The 27,267-nt window shown below is 41.5% G+C and overlaps 1 protein-coding gene and 1 long non-coding RNA gene across 5 annotated transcripts in view; one reads left to right on the top strand and one right to left on the bottom strand.

Moving 5' to 3' along the window:
* Positions 1-6,643, bottom strand: part of LOC112556553 (homeobox protein Hox-A5-like) — a 41,914-nt gene extending 35,271 nt beyond the window's left edge. Inside the window, exon 1 of the mRNA XM_025225660.1 lies at positions 5,604-6,643. Coding sequence (XP_025081445.1) covers positions 5,604-6,504 — 901 coding nt within the window. The 5' untranslated portion in view covers positions 6,505-6,643. The remainder of the gene's footprint in view (positions 1-5,603) is intronic.
* Positions 205-27,267, top strand: LOC112556554. 4 transcript variants are annotated; one of them, XR_003097763.1, is made up of 4 exons: positions 205-1,212; positions 20,406-20,488; positions 22,839-22,937; positions 23,907-27,267. It is a non-coding gene; the product is annotated as an uncharacterized LOC112556554 (long non-coding RNA). The 4 variants fall into 4 exon arrangements; XR_003097762.1 differs by lacking the exon at positions 205-1,212 and adding an exon at positions 6,775-6,951; XR_003097761.1 differs by lacking the exon at positions 20,406-20,488 and having other exon boundaries at positions 231-1,212.

The raw sequence follows: 27,267 nt of genomic DNA, 5'->3' as shown, positions 1-27,267 counted from the left end.
CAGCATCACTCACTTCTTTAAAGACAAACTGGTTTTATATACATGTTTATACGCGCGTTTGTTTACATGTGTGTTTGTGCGCGTGTTCTTGCACTTGGATTCTGACACTGAGAATTTTTTTTTAATGAGAAAGCCTTGTGTAAAGCTGTCACTCGTTATTTTAGCATAAGTCAAAAAAGTCCTTTTAGCAGGATTTCAAAGGAGCCGCCACATAGTAAAGTTTTTTCATTAAATGCACGGGCTGCCCGCGAGAAGGAGAGAGGCCGGAGACAGTAAAAGAAGAACGGGGTAAATAAATAAGGGGCAACTCCGCTGTTACAAGACGAGCGCTTGGAGTTACGAGGAGAGGCGAGCTGGAAAAGGGCCCATAAACTGCGTTTACTGCCCTCGTAGCGCGCTATTAAAAAAGTAAGGGTCGGGAATTTTATGTCCTGTATCATAAATCCATCAGCTGAAGCCAGGGACTCAATAGCGGCCTGATCAGTTGCTACCAGACTGCCGAGCAGACAACACACGCTCGCCACTGCCTGCAGAACAGATTTCAAAAATCAACCACGCTCGGTTTTTTTGTTGTGTGTGTTTCTCCGAGATCCGACGAGCTTTGTGCTTTGCCGCTATACCACAACCATCTGAGGTCCACTGCAACGACTGGAGGACGTGAGACCTTCGGGTGCGTCCTTGCCACCCGCTTTGCAAATGTGAGTGTGGTGGTGTGCTTTATTTCCGGCTTCTTGTGTGTGATTACGAGCCAACCATCAACATCTGTGTCATTTTTCTGCCATCATTTAAATCAGGAGAGAAGGAAGAAAAAAAAATCACCATGTTACTGGAGGGTGAGATATCGAGGACTACTGGGAAAGTAAGTGTACTGTTCTTCACGCTCATCTCTCAGAAGGTGGTGCTTCCACTGCTCGAAGACTCGCCACCATTGTTCATGCATACAACAATTTTTTCTTCAACCCTTCTGTGAATGTGTGCAAATCACCACATGTCACAGGTGACATTAGTTTTCTCACACACCACACACAAAAGGTTACCTGGAAATAAGGAGTTTCTAATTCGCTGTTCAAGAACCTGATCTGGAAAGATGGGGGACTGCATCGTTTACCGGATAATACACGTGCAGCAGCAGCAGCAGCAGCAACAACAACAACAGCAGCGAAAGCTAGTGACAAAGATGGGTGTCACAGGTGTGAGATGGTCTTTAGTACGGTAAGCTGAGTTCCAGAGAGTTTCTAAACAAGGACATGGTAGTAGGATGTAGGAGCAAACGGATATGTGTGTAGTCCATTAAATTTTAAAAGGAAAAGTGTGTAGAAAACCGGCAAATAACGACAACATCTTATTTTTCATTTCTCTTTTCTTCTTTCCTAACTTCATTCTATCTTTTTTTTAAAAAAATCATCACACCACTGTTTTTACCCCTGTCCTCCACCCTTTCTGCACACCCCCTCTCTGTCTGACATCATTGCGTGATGCTCTGTTGGTTAGCGGTGAAGATTACACGGCGCTGTCCGAGCGGATTTGCTCACTGGAGGGACCCCTATGACAGGGGAGGACATGAAATACTTTATTGCTCCTTGTCAGGAAAGGCTAAGATGTACGACTGAATTTTTATACCACGCGGTGGTGAAACTCATTTTTTCTCTTTAAATAACCTCCCTCTGAAGAAAAACAATAAAAAAAAAAAAGATGAAGACGAGGCAGGGGAAGAATAAAGACATAGATGGGAATTGGAAGAAGTTGCAGGGCGCCATGTTCAGGTCAAGCGCGGAAAATAACCTTTGAGGGATACCGAGTGACTCGGCGGCGGCGAGTTGGCAAGGTTGCCATCTTGCCTAATGAGAGACTTTAATTTGGGGCGGGGAGTGTTTAGGGGATTTTCCCACCTGGATCTTTTTTTTTTTTTTTTGTTTTGTCTACGACCAGCTGTACGGAAAACGACAAGAAGAGATAACATCTATTAAGAATGAGGAGGCAAACACAGCTGAGACCAGAAGTCTTGTCGCAGTTAATTCCAGTCAGTTGTTAGTGGGGCGAGGTACCCAGGGTTCCACTCGACATACTCGCGGGTGTAAGCAGCATCAGCTTGTCACTATATCACATGGTGAAGACTTTATTAGTCGAATGCTTAGGTTTAAAAAAATTTCCTCAGTAAAAGAATGATTAACGTGAAATTTTTTTATGAAAATATCGCAGTATAACAATGTAAAAATAAAATAATTATTTTCTGGAAAATGTCAACAATACTAAAACAAATTTTTTATTAATTTATACATGGTCAACAATTATTTTTTACAATAAAGGGCAGCGGTTATCATGACACATGCAAAAAAAAAAAAAAGAAAAAGAAAAAAAGAAAAGCCACAGCAAAATATTTAACTCATGCACGCGCGCGCTCACACACAAACACATTTTACTACATGAGGTGTTAGTGTTCTGGCTAAACAACTTTTTAAAATTTTTAATAATTGTTAGAATTTTACCATAAAATAATTTTAATGTCTAAAATATTTGGTCTAAAATTACTAACACAAATTGTCAATAATAATAACAATGATCAATTATTATCAATTTTCTAAAATAAAATAAGAATGTGTTACAAAAAATATGAAATTTTTAGACATCATGAACAGACAATATAATGCAACAATTTTATTTTAAAATTCAGAATTGTTAAAAAATGCTCTTAAGCATGAAATATATTTAAGTGCCTCCTGTCATGTCTAGCCACATGCTGTTTTCTCTAGCCACAATTTGTCAAGGCCAAAGCAAATTCCTCCCACCCAGCCACCCGCAAACAGCCGACTCTGTCTCCGGGTAGGTTGTGTTTAGGCCATAATCGTTTACATCTATTTCAACTCACGACTGTATTTATCATGTCAAGAAGCTTACATTTTACTGGCAAGAAAATTAGCAACTTTTGTGCACGGGTGGTGTCAGGTATGAGAGCTGTAAAAATTAAAACCATATTTTATGCATTTACAGCGAAATGGTTTTAAGACAGAAAATAAAAATAAAGAAATAAAGTTAGTTTTTGTTGCACGGTGGTAACCAAAGGAAAATTTTTAATTTTATTCCATTTAATCTTTTGTTATTTTTTGCGATCATGCATGGTTTAGTGTTACCATAATTTCAGATAATAGCATCCGTGCAGAAGGTGAATAAAACGCTACACTCAGAATATTATTAAGCCTCGCAATAACCTCTCCATTTTTCTTTTTCAAACAAATATTGGGTTTCGGTGTTTCCGCCTTTAAATTACTGGTTTGTGGAGAGGCGATGTGCTAGTCCTCAGATGTAACAATGACCTTAACAGACTACATCCGCAATTTCTTTCATTTCAGCTCGGATCCGATTTTGAGCTATTATTACTTATTATGTAAATATTTTATATCTATTAAAATTCAAATAAAACTGCAAAATGAAATGTGTAAATATATTTTAAAAAACACACAAACAAAAATAAAAAATACTTTGTATAACACATAAATAAATGGTAAATATTTTTGTCATTGGGGTACTGACAGTATTTAGCGCCTATAAAAAAGGTAGGTAAATTTATAATTATGTACCCGTTTAAAAAATTAACAGAATTAGAATTAAATTAGAATTTAAATGTAAATGTACCGCATCTATGTGACAAAGGTAAAAATGTTGTGTCTATGCTGGAAAGAATGGAGAGAGGCTGTAATTATTTGCTAAGACACACATGGACTAGGTACCCACCCGTTTCGAGGAAGAAAAATAAAAATATAAAGATGAAAGAAAAAAGCCACCGACACAAGACTGCGGCTACTGGTCTCATTGATGTTGCTGTGCACAGTCTGATGTGCTGTGAGACTGTGTTGATGTCGAGCAGTAATGGAGGCTCGAGGTCACGTGTCATGGGACAGTACACAGAAGTCAAGTTCCATGTGTTTATCGTTTGTGTGCTGAAGAGGATAGCAAATAAGCCCAGACCTTTGACCTGTGAGATTTGATCTTCTCACTGACTGTCGCCGTCAGCAGTGTGAGGAGGGAGGAGTGGAAGGAGAATATTAGGGGACAGGGGTGGGTGGTTGGGATGGGAGGTAATGTAAACAAGGTGACAGATGAATGTAACAAGAAATCTTACTTAACTACGTAACAAATCGTTTGATAGTACCCGAACCTACATTCTTTTTTTTTCCTTCATCTTTTGTCTTTCTTTGAAAGAGAGAATATGTGGACCTGCATGATTTCTTCTCTTTATTAGGTGTGTGTGTTTTAACAGATGCAGTGAGAATTCACTATAGTTTCATATGCTAATTAATATTTTATAACTGCTTTAAATGTTATTTTAATAAATAAGGTAAAATGTGAAGGTTAATACCTATTTTTTGTAAACAATTACCGTTTGCTAATATATTTTAACATAACTACAGCTGTGAAGATATGAATATATTTTAAAACAGGTTCTTTCAATATTTATGTATTTATTTACCTTTGTATTTGCTATTTAAATGATTGAGTCATTATATTATTTTAGAAGTATTTAAGATACACTTTGACAGTCATCTAATCCATACTCTTCAGGTATGCCTTTGTTTATGCTTCCATATATGTGTCAACAATAGACTAACATGAGTCAAGAAATGTTTTAACCCTTGCAGCTTGACATTTTATGTACGGTTGTCAAACAGAAATTGTTATAGAGAAGAAAGGATAGTGGTGGAGGTATTGATGTGTTGACATTCCTGCCTACTACATGGTTGTTGCCAGCTGTACTTCACAACATAATTTTAAATCCCTGTTCACATCTATTTGCACAATAAAAAAATATAGTGACATGTGTGAAATGTCACCTAGTGTCGGCACACCACAACTGGAGGCTAGTCTACTTGAAGACCGTCCATCAGACCCTTGTAGCCGCACTGATTTCACTTTACCAGACCTACCCTCGGCCTCCATTTGTACGAACCAGGCGGCGGCTCGATAGAAAGAATCCCTCCAAGTAAAATATACGATTATTTACGGCCGTCGCAGTTTATAAATTACCATGCATACGATTAATTGTGAGCCGTCCCGAGCAGCTGTGACGACTGCGACTTCTACCTCCACCCTTTTCCTCCCCAAACACCCCGCACTCTTTCCATCGCGGAAGTCGCTGGGTCGTCCGCCATTGTTGTTGCGAGGGTTGTAATGCTTCGCTTGTTGCATCTGTCGCGAGATAGGCGGTAGGTTGCAGGAACCTTCAGATCCTCCTGCATGGAGAGTGATTTATCTACTTGTCTCATTCCACTGAGTCGGTCGCTGCGATATGAATTTATGATACTACGAGTATTGTGAATGAAATGCTGTCGACGACACACACACACCTCCCTGGCACTCCTTCCCTCTCTCTCTCTCCCCCGACTCCATTCTTGCCGAGTGTGCAACACGCGCAGCCGAACAGCCTGGCTGTGTGTATACTTTCTTCATGTACAGTTATTTACATTCGTGGACAACAACGACTGACCAAAAGTCAACAGCCATGGTAGATGTTAAGTGAGTTCTGCTACTACGGTGTAAACAACATTTCTCTATCTGTTCTTGTTATATTTATATTATAGATGGTTAGCCACAAAAATCAAAAGACTTACCGACGATACCCATCCAGGGGTAGAAAGGAGTAGGTTGCTGGTCAGGGGACCCCTGACCTGGATTCTCGTCACCTGGCAGCTCCTTGGGACTCATGGAACAGGAGCTGAGTGGTTTGCCACCCGCCTCCCCAACACCCGGGCTACCGTAAGGGCTACCTTGCTGTAGACGACTCGGCGATGGTGACGAAACAGGGTTTACCGACTGTTGATGGTGTTGTTGTGGTTGTTGTTGCTGTTGCTGCTGTGGTTGGCTCCAGTCCGGGATAGACCCTGGGTACGGAGGTGTGTGCACTTGGCTTGGGTAGCCACGCACCCCGCCACCCCCTCCACCACTCGCAGCAACAGTACCTGGTCCTTGAGGTGTAGCAGTGCCAGAGCTGTGGTTGTGGTGGTGGTGGCCATGACTGTGGTGATGAGTCGGCGAGGACACTCCATCATCGGATACGGAGTCGTGTACACTGTTCGTCAGCGAATACCCACTCGGGCCCGCACCCGGGATGGCACCCGCGCTGTTGTTGTTGTGGTTGTGGTGATGGTGGTGGTGGTGGGCAGGCTTGATGTTGCCGATGTCCGGGTAGGTCGGCGAACTGCCCACGTCCTGCGACAGATACTGCTGGTGAAGGCCAGTACCCGATTTAGAACTCGGTTGCGTTTGTTGTTGCTGATGGTGGTAGTAGTTGCTGGTGGTAGTGTCGTGGCCGTAGGCAGCAGCTCCGCTGACCGCTAGGTTGCCAGAACTAGCCACAGACGCTCCTCCGTTGTGCGCGGCAGATCCTGGGTAGGTCAGGTAGTCTGGAAAGCGTGTCGGGTACAGCCCGTAGTTACCGCCGTTGTACCCCGTGTACGGGGTGTCTGGAGCCGGGTACTGTGGCAGAAATGAGGCTGTAAAGTATGAATTCATTTTTGTGCGATATATGATCGAAAGACAATTCCCGACTGCATGACCCTAGCTTGCAAAAGTGTGATTTGTGGCGGCCCTTACTCACGGCCGAAGCGGATAAATCAGCCACGGCGCTGTGGAGTTGCAGCCTGTCACTCTCGGCCAATCACAGCGCGCCTTACATCGCCGTGACGGCCGCGAGAGTGTGCGGCTCACGCGCTGCCTTCCTCGCGCCTGCGCAGACAGCAGCTGAGGGGAGGGGCGAAGGGGGCAGGGGAGGGGTAAAGCCGCGGGAGGGGAAAGGGCAGAGACGGGCTCTCCTCCGGGCCAAGGGGAGAGAAGTCGTCCTGCGGGGAGGTGCAGCCGAGCAGCCGTAGGCTTCTCAAGTTTTGGGGGAAGATAGCCTCGTCTCCATTTTCCACATCTCGTGAAGGGCTGACTGTGGGCTTCCTACCTTTTAACGACGTGGTAATCTGTAGATTTTGTTCCTCTCCGGTGTCCGTCTTTTCTTTCACGTGCGCTGGTCACAGGTCAACGCTGGCATTCATCCACTGGCAACGTCGATCCATGGGCAAGGGAGGGATTTTGCTTTTTTCTCTTTCTCCTTTTCCACTTTCGCTCATGCTTCGCTTTTCATCCTTGTCGGTGGCTAGGCGGGTGGACTAGCTTGCTTGTGCAATGTGTCTGTCTCTTTGTTTTCTTGCAGTAATTTTACTCTTGAACAATCGGGTGTGCTGTGTGAAAATGCAGTTTTTTGAAATTGTGATTTCTGTGACAAAAACTTAGTTCTGCTTCTGTATCCAGAGGGGATGTAAAAGATATTTAAAACCGAAAAACAACTGATAGTCAAAGCACAATTCTTTACAAACTGTGTTGGTAAGAAATATTTTGGTGGTAGTCAAGTGCTTAGGTAAAAAAAAAAAAATCTTTCAGTGAAGGGGAGAGATGGAGGTAGGATGAATAGACATTTATAAAGAAAGCAGTGTCAGATAAATTAAAGGACTTCTTGTAAAGGTAATTTTTAAATGTTCTCATCTTTTTTTCGTTTTGAATGTTGTTTATTTTTAAATTTATTTATTCAATCCTTCATTTATCGATTCACTTTTTGTGTCTGTAATCACTGGCCCTTTGACAGTTTTTAGTCATTGACAGCTTGTGGTTCTTTCCAACGTGGCGCTTACCTGGCGCTCACCTGGCGCAGATTATTGCACGATCGATGATAATGACTCCATTACTATTTATGTTGTGTGGCCCAGTACAGACAGAACAGAGTACGATAAGCCCTCGTTTACCACACTTCAAGCAAATTTTATTATCCCACAGTAAGCAGCACACACTTGCCAATCAGTTTAAGGCGCTCCTTAAAAAGTTATAAAAAATTGTAGTCGCTTTGGGCTTTTTTTCTTCTCTTCTTTTTTTATATTTTATTGGCATGAATGCACTTGCTTTATATCTACAGATCGAATCAGAGATATTGGAGACACACCAAAAAATAAAAATAAATAAAACAGAAGAGATATTTATTGAAAGATCTACTTTTTAATACTCCAAAAAGTATGAATTTAAATTTCAATACTTTTTATATTTTATTTACAAATATTGTTAAACTGAATTTCAAATATACAATGTAAACCACGGACTGAAGTTTTAAAAATTGTTCAACTGTTTTAATAAGAATTATTTCTTGACTGATTTATTTATTTCAGCCATGAATTAATAACTTTTTTGTCCATTTCACGGAAGACAGAAATAACTGAAATGAACTTCTTCATTTTCTTAAACAAGACTATAAATATATATTTTAGAGATTTTGTTGAATGTTTTAAATGCTCTTTTTAATAAAACGATCAAGATATTGTTAAATACTTTTGAATAAGCTAAAATATTGTGAACTAAAGACCATTCGTTAGAAATACTTTATAAAATAAGAGCAAGGGACACAAAAGTACAAAAGGTGTAACTTTTTGAAGAAAGTTCATAATTCTCACAGGCTAAATACCTGAATTTTATTTGTATATTTCAGACTTAGTTTTTACAGGAAATTTAATTTCTCTTTAGTTTTTTCTTTTTTTTTTTAACTGGTAAGATTAAAGGAAGACTCGAATATTAAAAATGTCTGTTTTTATAGTATATTATTTTTTTGTCAACGCTTAGAAAACACTACTTTAGAATAATTCTTGTATTTTTTTTGCCTGCTCGTGCTTTGAGAATGTCGCTAATTGCATGCGCGTGTCTGTGCATGTGTATGTTGGAGTGGGGTGGGTGGAGAAAGGGAGTGAGAGAAAGAGGGGTTGTGGGCAGAGAGAGAGAGAGAAAAAAATTGTATTGCTCCTCGGTTTTCCTCTTACACGGCCTGGCACTTTAAATAATTACATTTGATTGTTTCGTTTCTCTCCTCCGTTTTAACCGATTGTCATACTGTCATTTATGTGAGACAGGAATTACTAATGTTGTCGCAGTTTATTTTTGTCCGTGGCTACATTAGAAATCTTGAAGGCACAACATTTTACTCTTTTTACCAACGCTTGATTTTGATATCACATTTTTGTTGTGTGCACTTGTTACATATATGTATGTATAATAATAATGAAGCTTTTACTCCTGTTCGACATTTATACGATTTATGTGATTGTTTCTCACAGATGGACTGGTTACTATACTCTAGACCAGGTGTTACTGTATCTTCATGTTGACTACACATTAGCTGTCACACTGATATGTCATATCATGTCTCCAAGTTTGGGGACATACGGGTGGGCGGGGAAAGGATCCCAATTAATCGTAGACATGATACAGGGTGGGATTACCAATCAACTTCTCATTTTCGTGTTAATTAATTAGTTGTAAGAATACTTCGGTTAATGATAAAAGCAGGATTTAGCTGAGTTGTCAGGTGTGGTGTGGCAGTGTAGATTTATTTTACAAAATAGGAAAGATGTAGGAAAAGACCTGAGGTACGGAAGACAGAAATGGGTTTGTTGGGAGAAAGAAATCGGATATCTGGAACTGGTGAAACTGTAGACATGAATCTGGGCCTGTGTTAGGTGATGGGGTGGATGACAGAAATCTAACACCCGGGTGTGGGTTTGGTGGTAAGACGGGTAGTACACTGAAAATGGTTTGATGCAGATGAAACCTCAACACGAACGAGAATTCCGAAGTTCTTCGATCCCAAGGTGAAAGCATTTAAATAACTGGGGCAGAAAAATGTCTGTGGAGACAACCCGTGTCTACAGGACAGGACTATCGTGCTATGTAGCTATATAGTCTCAGGACTGAACTATCGGGCTATGTAGCTATATAGTCTCAGGGCTGAACTATCGGGCTATGTAGCTATATAGTCTCAGGACTGAACTATCGGGCTATGTAGCTATATAGTCTCAGGAGTATCGGGCCATGTTTTTATATAGTCTCCGTTGCTGAGGAACCCTAGAACACCAACAACTGTCTGGTACAAATGAAACAGGACACAGCTCGCTGAGGTGATTATAAACAAACAATACTCGCGTGAATCCATATTCCACAAACATTTCCTTCTTGAAGCACAAACAAGCTCGGTTTTTGTAAGACCATCAGGCTACTTTCATGAATAATGGACTCGTAGTGTTTTGAAATGATATCTGTATCAGGAAATAAACTGTTTGTATTTTAGGTGCATCGTTTGTCAGCTTGTATGATCACAGTGCACACCAAAGTGCACAGAGGAACGTAAGTAAAGAGGCAGACAGGTAGACTAATAGATAAGTATAAGGGTGCAGGCGCAAAATACAAACATGCGAACTGCTAGATACATAGATACGCGTTTTTGAATACACCAGCAGGTTGACAAGTTTCAAATGTTTGTATGATACCCTGATGAGTAGAGCTGATGCGTGGTATGATACCCTGATAAATAGAGGTATCGCTTGTGCCCAGTACGAGATACAAGACGGCAAAATATTGTCAGCACAAGTTGTAAAGACTTTGTTTGAACTGCATCACTGGTCTGGTGTCGAGGGCGGTGTACTCTATGCCTTGCACGAGCAGACCTGGATGCAAACCACTGCCGTGTGTCCCGAGTGTTGACGAGGGCTTGAACTCCGGCGCTCTCCAATCTTGGCCAGACATCTCAACGCGCACGGACGTAGGCTTTGTTTACAACCTGACCTCACGGTCTTCCCCAGCATGACCTTCCCCCTTTCCCCTCCCACCTCATTCCCCTTCCCCACTCTCACACTGCACACGTGTATGCATGCGGCATACGCTCAAGATCTTCACGGACACTCAGACATACACAGACACACGTACCGACAGACGCTGCCTTCCTCTTGCTTACACTCCTACCGCCGCTCGTCCATCCACTGTATCGTCATCACCGTCGCTAGTTGCGTTAATAGATGAGCAGCTAAAAGTGCAGTCTGACGATGGAGTCCAGGAGACAGAAGACAAGCGGGTCAGAGGTCATCGCTGCCGTGGGTCTGGCACTGGCGGCGGGACATAAATCTCCATTCCAGACGTCTACCGTGCAGACGTGCCCCTCGTGCCCTCACTGCTGACGGGCAGTGGTCAACCATGGGGAGGGCATGTCTGGCGAAATTGTGAAGAAAGTCGGACAGATCCGAGGTAACATCAGTGACTGATACGTTAGCAACATTCTACTTCCTTTACCTGACTTGAAGGACTCTGAAGACAATCAGATGTTACTGCACAACTATCCAAATATTTACGAAAAGTTGTTTCATTTTATATATATTAACTAATTTTATGATTTTTTTGTGTTTATAACCTTTCTTTCTTTTAGATTCAATCGACAAAATTACATTCGCTTTTCTATATACTTGTACATATATGTGCATACATAGGAACACAAAAGTTAAATATTCGAGCAATTTTAAAAATAAAATAGTTTTTACCGCTGAAAATCCTAGTTCAGTGGACATAAACCGGTCATCAGTACTGGACTGCACGTGCCTACTGGCAAAAAGGGGAAAGTGTGGTAGGGGGAAAGGGGATAAGAAGAACAAACCAAGGGAGGGCGCGAGGGACCCTGGGATTTCCAGACTTACCCTACCACCAACCCTCGTTTGTCGGGTCAGGGTCTGGCACCGCGCATGCTCTTCTGCCATCGCGGCCTCTTTGACTAGGCAGCGTTTGGAACGGTCAGCGTGACGACAGCGGTCAAGGCGCATGCGCGGTCACGGGCCATTGATGGCCGATGACCTTAACCAACAGGTGCGCTGTCCATTGTCAAAGTAGAGATATACTTCCGCTCTCTTCCATTTGTTTTCTCTCTTTATCTCGGATCGGCAAGATCGTTCAGAGATTAGTGTGATACTATTCACAGGTGTGTGAATATGTGTTGCAGGAAGTGTCACCGGACCATAACGATTTCTGGTGCGTGAACTGACCACATTGTTACCGGCCGTGTGAAAAGGCCTTAATGTCCTCGAGTGTAATAACACTGGGTTTGTTTCAGTCGGAATATAAAGTACATCATCAGTGGGGCTTAACACACACAGTATACAAATTACCAACTAATTATGCAAATTAATGTAAATAGATAAAACAAATAATTGAAGATGCCCTCAGTCTTATAATTATAGAAGCAATGAAAGGAACTAGAGTCACTGAGGCATCGGGATGTCAAGGGAAAGGTAGGCAGACGACAGGCACCGCGGTCCCCCCGACCAAGAGGGTAGTGATAGGGTGGGGTGGGTGGCGCTGGCATCGAGGGTAGGGGAGGGAAGTGTGTAAATGGTGTCAAAATATGCCGGGCCACGACTGGCGGACACCTGGGCCCGCCTCTGCGTCAGTCACCTTTTGATCTCAAGCCTCACACCTGCACCTTCTTCTCCGGCTTAATTCTGCTTTAGAGAGTCATTTCGTTTTTTTCTTTTGCTCTCTCTTTCACACGATCGTCGAACAAACACGCAGACATATGCGCACGCACACACGCAAACAAATACGCACGCATGCGCTTTGAGTAACAATGAACGTTTATAAATAATTATATTTTTAGACATGCACATCCCGAGATAGTAATTCATGTGGATGCATTAAGTATGTACACAATATTTTTTTTTAATTTTTGTTTTCAATAAGCATGGCATACGTCTTTATCGCTTTGAAACATGAAATAAAATTATATCACTGTAAAGAGAGTCGATCTCAACTATTTATTCGAATCAAGGATAACAGTAAAGTGTTGTTAGGAGTTACATTTAGGATAAGAATGTTTGTGATGGGTTGATGGGTTACATAACAGATGATAGGAACATTTGTGATGGGGTGGGTTAGTCCTTGCTGCATTGCTTGTCCACGTGACAAAGTTCAATCACGTGACATCCCAGATGACTATGGATTGGCTTAATTAGTGTATATGGTCCAGCTCTCCTATTGGTCGTTCCCTTGTCAATAAAAATTGCATCCATGCTCTGATGAGTTTCAAAACATCACTCAGTTTGATGATGTTTGTAGACATACTTTGACTTCACTCAGATTTCGGGAAAAATTATTTTGCACAGAGCTCAAGCCTGTCCTTTGAACAGGAAGGGGAAGCCGATAGCCTGGTGATTAGAACATCGTCTTCAGAACCAGAATTAGAGCATACTGAACGGTTCGATACTCGTGTAACGCAGCACATTTTCCCAGTTGACTTGACTGTGGACTGTAGACTATGTAAGGTTGGGAAAGTCAAGACAGACCTCACTTTTCTCGGGGCCCATCTTCCTCTCCCTCTCTGCTTTACCTTCAATTAACCCTCTTTGGAGTCAGGTACCCACACTGTCTAGCTGGGTCGACTGGGGAAAGTGAGTTGTGCTTCACGGATATCGAACCTCCGCCCCTTAGGTTGCCATCACTCCAACCACTCGGCAATCCGCTTCAGTCCTTCTAGAGGACAGGCCCACACATCTTTTGAGCATCTTTTGCTGTTCCTGATATCAGGAGACACGGGCACAGCTGGCTCACACAGTTACAGAAGCTGACATCATGTGATGCTCAAAACATTTTTAAAAAGACAGCCTATTAACCGATCTTAAATTGGAGGCTGCATTCCGGAAAGGTAGGAGTACAAGATGACAGTGACAAGTCCGATAATGGTGGACAGAGCGATCCATTAGAAGGTCCTTTAAAAAAAAAAAAGAAAGTTTAAAAAAAGGAGCCGACACGGTTCTCTATCGCAACGACTTAATTAAGGAGAAAGAAAAAAATGGCGGCAAAGGTAATTTAGGGAAGGGGGATAATCTCGTTAATTCTCTCTCTCACACGCACACACACATCCTAACAAGTTTCCACACTATTTCAAGGGAAAATACCGTTGAGAGAGAGAGAAGGACGAGAACTTCTGCAGACCATGCTTACATTCATCCTGTCCATCTATTTCTCTAGTGTTCCCGCCCGTTCCCGTCCCACTGTCTGGTCTAATTTCGGTTGGTATGCGGATACTTTACACAGTCACACTGGCATCGGCCATTATTGAATCATAGACCCTTCCCGCGCTAACGAGAATTTGTATGCAATGTTCCGACTGCAATTCCTTGTAATAATTTTTGCAGTTTCGGCTGCAGTCTCAAGAAACATTCTTGCAGCGAAACTCCAAGTAAATATTCTTGCAGCTTGGTATTGTATTACCGAATCTGGCTACCAAGAAAAATGTTGTCCTGTATGACAGGACTATTGAAGAACTCTGGATGATTTGAAGAAGTCTTGTAAATACCGAAGGTTTACTAACCAATAATTAAGACCTCATTCAGCAACGAACAAATTAATTGTAAAACCCAATAGTAGGACATAGGCGCTGTATAGCTTGCTCTTTACTGTTGCATGTGATAAATAATAATAAGTTTCTGGAATGACACCACGTGAAGGTTGAGCAACTGTACCTGGCCAAGACATAAAGCAGCAATGCCAGCCTGAGAGGGTTAATCGTTCCGCTGAAACTCCGTCTTCCTCTGTCCCTCGAGGCTCAGCTTCTCTCAGAACAAACCTTAGTGGACGCCGCCACAAACTCAATCGTAAAAAAGTCACAAACTCCCTCGTTAAGTCGCCACAACCCTGGACCGTAAGAGTGCCAGATCGTAAAACCGTCACTGTTCGTGAGCGGACTACTCTTGTAAATAAGCCCCCCCTCCCTAACTAAAAGAGGGGGATAATGCCTACCTTCCCCCTTTGCCCAATCTTATTAATACGGTCTTTTTTTCTTCGATCATCTTCATTTGTGCAGGAATTATTATTTATGTGTTGATATCAAGTAATGGTTATGCTCCATCTCATTTCCCCTGTTCTTGATCATTTTGATAATTCCTATAACATTTATGTGCAAAAAAAAAAAAAAAAAAAAAAAAAAAACCAAACAAACCCCACAAACAAAAAACCAACCAACAAACAAAAACAAAACAAATTTAAAAAAAAACACAAAAAAACCAAACAACCAAAAAAAAAAAAAAAGAAAAGAAAAAAATATGGACAAGAGTTGCCCATATTCGACCATCACAAGATTAGGGCTGACTTTGACAAATAAAATCGCACTTCGGCTTAGACTAATGTTTGATGTCTTCCTAGGCCTCAACTAACGGCCATAGAGAGCCATCATGCAAGACTTGATGTCTTGGAAATTATCTTTTCTCCTCATGGTTTATTGCCTAGAAAGAAATATTATATGTGTGTGGGTGGAGGGGGATCGTGCATGCGTGCTTTTAGAGAAGGGTAAAGTTATACATTTTCCTAATCCCGACGAGCCACTTTATTTATCACATTGAATTGAATAGTGGTCAGTGCAAACCGCTCGATCATTTCTAGTAGATTTTTTTTCTTATCAATTTTTAACAAGCTATATTTTGTAATATGCAATTTATATTTTAATTTTTACATTAAGATTGAGTTATGATTTGTTTTACTTTGCTAGATGGATTGAAATATTTCTTCCCTTCAAGTGTTCAAACGAATAATAAAACAAGCAAATCAATGAATGAATAAATATTAAAAATTACAAGTTTCTAAATTAGTTATCATTTCTCAAAACAAAATGAGTGAAAACATGACTTTAGTCCAACAACTATTGAAATAAATTAATAATAAATAAACGTGAATAGCTTTCCAAGTCAGTTTGGTGGCTCCATGTTATTTCAGCCTGCTGAACAAATTCAATCGCATTGGCCTCCCGGCATCCTTGCCATGGCCGAGCCTCTTGTCTGACACGCAACGGACGAAGTCCCGCTGCTGCTGCGGTCTGTCTGTCTGTCCCATTGGCTTCTGGCATGCCAGGCGGCCATGACGCACTGTCGTCTGCCTTCTTCAACGTCTTCATCCCTTCTCCCTCAGTCCTCCCTTTCACATCAGGTTTGAAGCCACCGTGTGGAAGCTGAAAGACCTGCAGACTTTTTTTTTTTTTGAGTGTCGGAAGACAAGAGAAAGCGAAGGGGGGAAGCGCGAGACAGCTGAGTGACGTGTGGGGGAGGGGAGGGTGCTGGAATGGGAGAATGGAGGGAAGGGTGTGACGGGGTGGTAGAAGGAGGAGCAAAGTTGTGACTCGCCCAAACGCCCTCCTCAAAGGACCGAACCAGTTTGGTGGACTTTTTTTTTCTTTTAGCTGTCACCACACGTCGAGTGGTCTAGTCCTTATCCACCTCCGCTCCCTCTCTCTATCTCCCCCTCCTTCTCTCCAGTGACTGTGACTACACCACGTGACTAGTAGAACGATGAGCGGGCCGGAAGGCCACGGTGTTCTTTAACCTGACCGTGTGTTATCTCTGCAGTCCGTACAACAACAGGGTTAATCAAAAGTAAACATCTATCACAACCAGCTAAAGCAGCAAAATAAATAAAATAAAAAAGTGAGGGGAAGAGAGAGAGAATTAACCAAAAAGAGAAGCATCAGAAAAAAATCTTGCAAAGCTATAACGAAAAAGATAAATGAGTGTGTCAAAGGTATAAAAAAGTATAGAAAGCAAGAAAAGTAAGAAACTACAATCTTTATTCACAGCGTTCTTCTTTTTTTTTTTTCTTTTTATGTTGAAGATCTTGTTGCCATCATTTGTTGAAATTCCAGTTGGTATGGGATATAATGACAGTCTAACCTCAGTTCGATCCATAATCATGACAATTGTGACTAGCTCATTCATCATTCTAGTGCGTATACCAGACGAATGGTGAATAATTTCAGTACATTTGTTGTGTAAGATGCTGATTGTTGTGGCTCATTTATTGTTATCAAGCGTGTAGTAGTAAAGATACAATGTGCAGGATATTCAGGCAAGATAAACAGGATCAGCTTGATGCAGGTGACATTTGCCAATTGTTGATGAAGATCTTTCGATGTTTATAGAGAATCTCTGTATGTGTATGTCTGCAGCAGTAAAAGAAATGTCTGTAGCTCATTTGACCTGATGATAGAGGCAAGAGTTTGTTTTTATTTGTGCACAACTTTTTAAAGTTCTGCATTCAAATGCACCATAGGGATTTCTTCCACAACTCATGTGCAAAAAAAAAAAAAAAAAAAATGTAATAGAACTGGCAGTATTTATTTGAACATGTGTGCAGATTGTTGACACATAAAAAAAACAACAACCAAAAAACAAATGTAAACCATCCAAGAGGTACAGATGCAAGGTTTTGCTCGACCAACATTCTTCTAAACAATGTTTTCCCGTGTAATGCATGCACATTGGTTTTCTGCTACAAACTAGAGTAAACTCACCCACCCGGAATACTCAGATATTGCCTCCCGAAGAGAGAAAAGAGAAAGTTAAGGAAATAGAGAGAGAGGGAGTGGTGGTGGAGAGGAAGGAATAAGCATGGACATTTAAAATAACCGCTAAAGTTACTCAAATCTGTTCCTCTACTAAGATGATGATGATGAGCAGCTGGTATGTCACATTTTTGACACACAGCATTGTACCTCATGGCAATGCATAGCACATGAAATGTTCTTCGTGGATGTGGTGTCGATTTATTACCTAGGTTGCTATAGTAACCAGATCGCACCGATGCTAAACAAAAATTATGCAGTTTAATCAAGTTTTGACCGGTGATTGCGTAACAGAACAAACAATCAGCATGTACTGAGGTAGGAGTGAGAAAGAGGGAAAGAGGAGAAACGACATATAAACCCATTCTGCTGTCTACAATGTAATCTTTCGAAGTGAGAGCTGCGTGATCAAATCCCAGAACAGCCTCAAAGCAATTTATTATTTATAAAAGGCTGGGTGAAATTCGTAATAAGATAAGAATTTCCGGAATATGACTAACTCCGTTCACGAAGGTACAAGTCCAGCATTTGCTGGCTGGCATCTGCACTCACTGGTCATGACATTCTAATGACTTCCCTTTTGTGGTCTTGTCGTCATGGCAACGCATCTTCAGCATTGGATGTCGGTTGGCTACTGGTTTCGTGGCCAACATCGATGATGAAATGGATTCAGAGACGAAGTAATGTTTAGGCAGGCATCTGACTACTCACAAAAAGATCTTCTACGGTTAGAGAACACAAGCCTTTCACACATTAACTCCACCCCATCAGACAACCGGCCATCCGACCAACCACGTAAGCGAGCACGTGACAATGCATGTATCTTTAATAAATCAACACTCTCAGAAGCCAGTTTCCATCCTGTGGCATCGGGTGTATGGCTTGTCTTTTCCTTTCTTGTCTGCTCTTGTCACTGAGTTGTCGTCGGTCTTTCCGTCTCACCTCCGATACCTGTAATTGAAACCACAGGTCGCCACGACAACCAGACCAAGAACCTTCTTATAAGTCGATAGACCGGAAGACACCTCAAGAAGCCTTCTTTCATGACAAATGTCATTTTGCATCATTCGGGTGGTTCGGAGAAAGCTGGACACGGCGATAAGCCAGAGAGAACCAAATCTGGTAATACAAAAAATAAAAAATAAAAACCGGCATAAAAACATTGACAAATGGACCTTGCGATAAAAGACGAGAAAGGAAGTGAGAGAATAAATAAAAAAAGAGAAAAAAATCGACAAAATATTCTTGTTTCCTTCCTCTTCAAACCATTATAGCTTTTTTATTATTTGGTTAAAAATGAATTGTCCGAGATTACAGCCATATCTCTAGGACGTTTAAACAGGGAGGTGTAGTGGGGGGAAGGGGAATGATGAAAAAAGAGAAAGGAGATAAAAAAAAAGAAAAAGAGGAGAAAAAATAAAATTACTTTCAAAATTCTTCTCACAATCGATCTATCCTCTGTCTTGTTTCCCCATTTTTCCTGCCGGTTCCAATTTCAATGTATCTATTTCTTGGGCCACTGAGCTGGAAGACAGATCTATTTCTCGCCCTGGAGTGACTCGGCCATGTTTGCGATAGAGTCTGGGTTGACCGAGACAAATATCGGGCGACGGGGTGTGGGTCGCCGATACCGGCAGGGCAGTGTGTTCGGGCGATGGCGGATTGGAGGGGGACAAAATTAGTTTCACCCTACACGTTCCAGCCTGGCCCAGCCCCCATAAATCTGGGCACATCTTCATCCTCTACCCCTCCCATAGCTGGTGCCCCTCCGTTAATGTTCTCCTCCACCCTGCCCTGCCCCTCTCCGCCAGGACCGTTGTAGCCCGCAGGCATGTTTCGATTCATATTTGCTCTTTATCCCTCCCCCTCCCCATTCTTCCTCCCTTCCCTTCTCCTGTCCGTCTGTTCACCTACCCCTCCCCAACCCCTTCCCGTCTCTTTTACCAAAAGTAGTTCCTAAATCTTTTAATGTCCACCTCCTCCGCAAGATGTCCGGCCTCTCCCGTTCCCCATACCCCTAGATGTTTTAATCCCTTCCTCTCGTCTTCATGACACTTTCATTTGTCTCTGTACCCCTTCTCCAACAGTAACATTTGTTTCCTTTTTCTCTTTCCCCCTCTTAGCTTTATTTTTTCCTTTTTTCTTCATCAACTTCATTCTTTTCGCCTCTCTCTCTCTGTTGCTCTTTGACTTTAAGTGATACTCCGACAACCCACCTGCTCGACTCCACTAATATCCTTTGGTTAATCTTGACTGTTCTTATTTTGTTCTTCTGCCCTGCTAACACACTTCTGTTTAATTGCAGGCACACAATGCTTTCCTTAATCGACCAAGAAAAAAACAAATGTTGTTTACGCCCCTTTCCAATCGATTTAGCCATTTTCTCTTTTAATCTTCTTAAGAAGAGTGAGATTGAGTTAATTCACAGTCGTGGAATCAAATCGCGATTGTTGTTTTGTTTTAACTGACCTGTCTGAGTTGTTGTCTTTTGTATCTCTGCTAAAAAAAAAAACCACAACAATAATACAAGGGAGGGAAGTGTCCTAGGGAAGCCAAGAACAGTCCAGATGAAGCTACCGGTCCCCAACAGGCTTATACATACCCGCATTTTTTAAATCTTTTAACTCCGGCTTTTGCTATCAGCCATCGAGATTTATGCATTCTCTTGCTGATTACAACCATGATTAAACCCGATTGGTTGGACTGAGACTTTGAGTTATCCTTGTATCACGTGGCTTGCCAGCATGGAGCATCTTTGTGAGACAAATTACAGCATGCCCAGGCGAAGCAGATGAATAACAATTTGAATCACCGACAGTTGTATAATTGGTCATTCAGTGTCTGACATAGGTTGGACAAGTATTTTAAAAGTCGTTAATGTCCGTTAAACATGACTAATTACTCCTAGAACTGTTAATGGCGATGTTTTGATTGTTGAATTATAGTTTTATAGCTTAGCTTGCTTGATTGAAAACCTACACTTCTGTTGGTGATTACTCGCACTGATGTCCTTTGTTGCATGTAGATGTTAACTATCGGGCGCCCTCTGTCCTCCCCGCTTTCTAGCTAGTTCTTACCTTTGAACTGATTTCTTGCAAGACCATGTCCTGTGTCCTGGCTGTACATCACTCTGAGCTTCTACCATCCCATGAACTACTGTTGGCACAGTTCTATACTGATTCCACTCCTTTTATAGAGTTTCCTGATCGCGGGAAGATGAAGTTAATTGACTGAGAGCTGACCTTTAGCAAGTTCCCTCTCTGGACTTTGCAACGGGCTGTGAGTATTCACGAGATATTGGATTTACTAGACAAAATATCGTCAAGATGAAAAAGTTTTTACTTTTATTGGAAATGATTTTATGCACCACAAACAGTATCCCCATAGGCTACATCGAATGATAATTGTAAACATTAATGTTTTACATTATTGTGCTATTTATTATTTTTTTTTTATTTATGATCCATCTCTTTCTCCCACGATACACAACAGCAATAATAATGATACAGTGGACTGATATTCCGGTCCTATGGGTAGCTCATGGAAAGTTTGCGAACAATACGACCAAAAATGTCCGTAAACTTTACCCACCCATCCCTTTTAGACATTTTGCTTGACCCAGGATGCTATTTTATTTATGTTCTGTAAGGTAAACCACATTATATTCAAAGGTCACAAGAGTGATGGTTCATGTGATGTCAACATTTTGTTTTCATTTTCATTGGTCAGCGTTGAGTGAACGTCCCTCGGTCAATCCGACAGACCACATATGTACATGAAGACACATTGTATTATTGCTCATACTACCTAATAACACACTTCAACCAACCGGAACAACCAGAAAACGATGACTGAGGCGCCAACACCGGTTACTGCGTCATCAGCTGCACTTTTTAAAATTTCACCTATTTCCGCACAAGACCTCTGCCATGTACCCCACTGTTACAACCATCTCTATGCGTCTACCCATCTCTACTCAAAGTGGATTTTCTGACTTTCTGACCTCACGGCTAAACCCTACTGAGAATCACGAAGAACCTGGACTGGACTAAGCTTCCGTGGAGGGACAGACCAATCACAAGCAGCAGCAGCACAGCAGCGGACCAATCAGACGAGTCCTAACTTCTTATGTTTTCTAATGCATACAGCTGCTTTCCTGGAGACGATTTCTCAGGAAGTGCCTAGACAAAAACTTATCACTATCTCTTACCTTTCCTACATTCAGGTTTTGAATAATTCACGTGAGCACCTTTGTTGCAAAAGATTTGTTTTTCTTTCCTTTTCTGTCTTGGATCGCATGCCCTCTTGTTTCTGAACCTACGTGCTAGAAGAAGACAGGGAACATAAATGAAGAGAAAAAAGAAGAAGAGTAGACAGGAGCAGGGAAAACGGAAGAGAAGGGAAAAAAGAGAGTAGACATAACAATAAACTGGAGAAAAGAAGACACGAAACAAAAAAGAAAATGGAATCGAGAATAGTGTGAGAGGGATCGCGGTTTTAAGATCACCCCACAGTGTTGTCCAAGGACTGAATACCAGACCCGATGACCAACAGGCTCCAGGAGAGGCCAGGCAACTAGGAACTTCCGGCCACTCGAGCCACGTCAGCGTGATTAGAACTCAGTACAATTTCACACCCTTGCAAGGCCCCCTGTCCCCTGGGAGCAACTGGGAGCGGGATGGAAGTCCTCCTCCATCCCTGCTCCCGCCAGTCTTGTGATTACTGTCCGTCTCTTTACTACCAGACCTTTCCTCGCTGTCTCGCTGCCAGCCAGCTCCCTCCGGACTATCATTTCGCATCGCGTCATTTCCTGTCACGTGACAACAGCCTTTCGGTGCCAGACGTGGTCAAAGGGACATTACCACGGCCAATGTCGAGGCTGACCGAGGATTGATCGGATTTGCGGGAACATTGACATTTCCGACCTATTGTGCACTAACTGCAGAAAGTTTTTTTCTTCTTTTTTTTCTTCATCTTTGCTTCATTGGTGAAAAGTGGGGAGAAGTTTTAAGGTTGGTTGTCGCTGTATTCTAACCAAATTATCCTACTTTTTTTTAAAACTTCAGACTATTTTTTTTTCTGCTGTTGTTGCCATGATCTTATTTAAGAACATACGAGATATAATTTGTCCTTTAAGGAGGTGAAAAAGACGGAGTTCACACTGAGCTGAGTTGTAAAGTTTAACTGCATCGTCGGGTCAGACACATCACACACAAAAAAATTATATTTTCTCCAAATTCCCTCGTTGTTGACAGGCTGCTACCAGTACTAATGTGTCAAATGTTTATGATCCATTTAAATATAAAAATTCTATTGTAGATGTTGATGTTTCTTCATATTTGTCTACATTTCTGTGAATAGCAACATTTTGATGTTTACTCTTCATAACTGGATTTTCTACTGGATGCTTGCTTTGCTGAACTGCTTAGCTCCCATTTGCCGAGATGGTTGTAGAAGAAATTCTTTTTTTTTTCATCTTTCCTCGCTGTCTTCTTTTTTTTCCGCATGAAAGTGAGAAGGTAAAAGAGATGTCAACCTAACAAACTTTACTCTGAAACACTTTTGTTTATTTTTCTTTTTCGAGCTTTGTGATCAAGAACTCACTGAAATTTTGTTTTGTTTGTTACAGAAACCGGTAAAACCGCATGGATGGAAATAGGCTAACGATAAACTTATAAACATTGTGAGGAGAAGATGCTATCAGGTCACACACTCAAATACTGAAAAGGTATAATTACTCACTTCCTTTATTTTAAGACCTTTGTTGTTTCTCTAAATGACTAATGTGATTTGAGGTTTAATAAGTACTGTACACATTTATTTTATTTATTTTTTTTTTTACGAACTCGCTATTTTTCTCACACTCTCCTCTCTGCCTGTCTCTCTGTGTGTGTGTGTCGGGGGGAGAGGTTGGGGGCGATGATGGGATGATTTTAACAGACAATTAACTAAAACAGTCGTTGCTAGGACAGCAAGTCTCTGGGCAAACATGGCCTAGGTTCGAAGCCGGCCGTGACACATCGGATTTGTTGGTAATCTCCCGGATGCAAAGCTCAAGCACAATTTCACGAAGAGCAAAATCGGTTATCAAAAACATTAATTCTGGCGAAACATGTGTGTGTGTGTGAGAACTAACATTCTCGATTGTTGCTTGATCTCATAGAAATTCTCCTCTCCTACATTCTGGTTGAAAATTGGGATGCTCGTCTTTTCTGACCCAAACAGTTTGCGATGAAATAAATGGAGTATTATTAAACTAACAAACAAATTTTTCTCTCTCCCTCCCTCCATCTTTCTAAGTCGCTGACTAATAAGCATCATTGTGACAGTACCCTCTCATTTCCAACCCTGAATTGTAGTGAATGATGTGGCATTGAGATGTCGATTCAGGATTTGAAGAAAGAAGTTATTGCAAAACTATTATAAATTTGTGTTCACTTATTTTATTTATTTTAGCGCACGAACTGGCACACCTGGCATGTCACCTGTCTCCTAGTGACACGCAGTCTTCTCGAGATGCTCCAGGCTCCTAGTGATGCTCATGACTATTATAGTGACATTGCTGTATCTCACTGTTAGAATCTTTCCGATGTTTTGTATACTTTCTTAGTCTGGAAGAAAAGACAAAATCCAGGTTTGAATCATGATTTTTTATTAAACTATTTGATTAATAGTTTGTTTTTTGTTAATCTTACAGATTATCTGGCATCGTGAAAATCTGCCAAACAACAACAGCAGCAACAACAACAACTAACAGTTTAAAAAAATCAGGAAAAAGTATACATTTCTTTCCGAAATAAAATCATTAAAAACCAGGCAAGCAAGTTTGTAATTTTCCCCCTGAAATTTATGACCAATGCATATTTTATGCAACTAAGTGAAATAACTACTCTGAACCATACCGGTTTGAACCCTGCTGCATTTTCTCCCAATGGAGGCAAGAAGATACAATATAGTTACAGCAGTTGTCCAGACGAATATCCAGCCAAGACTTGACCCCATCGTTGTCACAGCTGTATCGCAACTTAAATAAGACTTAAAGGTAAACATTCTATTGAAAACAATCAAATGTAAATACCTCTAAGGACAATATCAACAAAACTTAAAGGTAAATCATTCAACATATACAGAACTTGAAGGTAACTAACTATCCTCTTGAAAATAAAAACAAGAGATTTCCTTAGGCAAAATGTATTGACGACATAAACACGACTCTAAATTATCTTAGTGTAATAATAATTCTAATTATAACATACTAAAACAACAATAATAGCAACAATATAAACCGTTCTCTTGACAACATAACAAAACAAAGGTCAAATGAGATCATGAATGGTTCGCAGCTGGTTGTGGCTCACAATAATCGAAACCTTTTTTTTTTGAAAGTGTAAAAGCTTCCGCCATTCTTTGCAGTCTGCTTAGCAGTTTCTTGTGGTTCACCGAGAAATTTCTACCAAGCCTACAAGATGGATGGATGAGAACAATAATTTGCATATGTTTTAAGCTCTCTAGTGGCCTCCCTTGACAACGGAAGCATTTTGCCATACTACAACGACATCACGGTGCTGACCGAACAAGAATGCTGATATTTGAAGATTGTTATCTCATGACAGGAAAGTGCTCCTCCTTCTAAGTTTTATTTTTGTCTTATGAAGAAGCAAGATTGTCTTCTTTTATTTCTAAAATGTATAACGACGACGAACACTTTGAATACAGTTACGACGGTGCTAAACATTTATACCAATCCCCCTCTCCTCCAAAATTGGAAGAAAATAAAAGGATGAAGTGAGGGAGAATGTGTGAAAGAAGGATTATCAAAAGCAAGAACTACTTTGTCTTAAGACTTGGATTCTATAACTGAATCCTTTTCCGACTTATTTTGAGTTACTAGTACAACTTTTGCGTGTTTGGAAGCGATTGTTGTTAGATTCGTCAAACAAAACGTAGGCTAGCAGTGCGCATGCGCGTAAGTAGCGGAACTGTGCACAATGCTCGACTCCCAAGACGTGTTGGAGGGCAAGCATCTCTCCTGCCCAGCGTCTCCTCCTCCCGCAAGGTCAGCACGGCGTCTGCTAGTTAATCACTTTCTGTATCTCCTTACCCACCCTGGCTCCGGGGCGCGCATCCCCCCACAGGGCTTGCACCGTTAATCAGCTGCACGTGCGGTTGTCATGGCGACGGAACAGAGTATCGCGACTTGACCCTCAGAAACGAACTGTGACGTCATGATCACACACGCTCGGTTCTCCAGGGTAAAGCCACTCACACTCTCACGACCATGATCCCCCCGGAATCCACACCCGGATTCGAACTCTCAGGCAAAAGGGACCTGGATGAAGGGATAACAATAATTCAACCAAGGGCTGTCAGGGCTGGGGAGGGATGGGAGAATAAAGGGAAGCAAGGGATGGGTGGGTAAGTTGAGGAAAAGGACAAGAGAGTTCGAATGTTGGGAGTGGAAAACGGGTACGGGTACTCTTGCAAGCTAAATGTGTCTATATGTGTGCGAGCGCGCTGCTTATATATGTTGGGTGAGTATACTATTTCTATTAATACTACTACTGTAAATCATACTGCTAATAATAACAACGTACATTTATATAGTCTACATTATTTCTTACAAAAGTGTGGGAATGTTTTAAGGATCATCCATTAAAAAAGTAAACTAAAAAAAAACAACCAACAAACAAACAAACACAAAAAAAACAACAACCAAAAAGCGAAAAAAAACAAACAAACAAACAAAAACAAACTCATATGAAGTTCAGATCACTAAAAGTAAAAACTTCATATAGTCTTTCTTTCTCTCTCTCTGAACCTTGTACACTGTAACGGCAATGCTTATTCACCTGCACGTGCGCTCTTCGCCGAGTTCAAGTACGCACGTGCACAATACTGTTCTTATCTTTCCTTACCTGAGGGCATAGAGAGATTAAGGGGACTTAACTCCCGCTGACGCGAGGTGAGGCCATCAGCAGATTTGTGCGCATATCCAACACACACGGCGTAGACACACTTTATGGGGTTATGCATATGCATGCGCACAAATAAATTGCGCGCGCGCGCTCCCTCACCACCGAGCATGCCAGCATCGTTGCCAGATCGGACAGCACCTCATCAATAAGCGATAAACCGCTGGGCGGCTGAGCTTGGCGCTTTCATACTGTGCGTCACTTCCGGTGTATCGTCTGGGACGTTATCAGCCAGCGGGAAAGGGGAGCTTACCCTCCTCTACCGGCGGCGGTCGGGGTGTCTGTCCAAAGAGATATCCTTTGAGACATTTTGAAATATCAGTATAATTCTTACATAAATTACCTCCCTTGCTTCATGTTCCCGCCACTTGTCCCCAAGATCAGTTGACCTTTACGCACTTGTCTTTCCACATTTTTTAATGTTTTAGATGGATTTTCTCATGTAAAATCCATTTTTTCTGTTTTATTTAACAATCGTTATTTCTGACATTTTTTATTAATTTTAATTTGAAGACGCCTATTTTTGTTGCTGCTATTAATAGTTACAGCAGTTTAATTAACCGATATTTTCACAAATAAAAAATTAGTTTATAAAGTTCCTTTAAAACACAATACAATTCTAAGACATCTCCAATTAAATAAAATTAATTTATGAGCCAAAGACTTATTTTGTAATGTAAAATGTAATTAGCACCTCTGGCAGCACCAGACAACATATCCCTTCCTCACGTGCGACAAAGGACCTTGTTATTTATTCATTCCCTCATTTACTCCTCTAACTGTTTACCGTGGTTGGGGAGTGACCCTGCCCAGGCACTGACCCTGCTTCATGCTGCTGCGCTTGCCGAGCGTTCAATAGTCGCGGGGATGATGGAGGGCTGAGTGCAGCTCAGCCGCCGCCGAGAGGTGATGTGTATAGATTAGCGCCTGCCAGAGGGTCGGCCGCTGATTGGTTAATAAGAATGTCAATTACAGAGTTCAGTGATTGCGTCAGGGTGCAGACAAAATGGCCTTACTAGCTAACAAGTGCACAGCCTGTAATTCAACGCCAGGGACAACTCGTACATCATGTTTATGCATTATTCC

This window comes from Pomacea canaliculata, linkage group LG2 (genome assembly GCF_003073045.1).
Source record: "Pomacea canaliculata isolate SZHN2017 linkage group LG2, ASM307304v1, whole genome shotgun sequence".
NCBI lineage: Eukaryota > Metazoa > Mollusca > Gastropoda > Architaenioglossa > Ampullariidae > Pomacea > Pomacea canaliculata.
The sequence above is the reverse complement of the archived record's forward strand: the minus strand, read 5'-3'. Positions and strand labels throughout refer to the sequence as shown.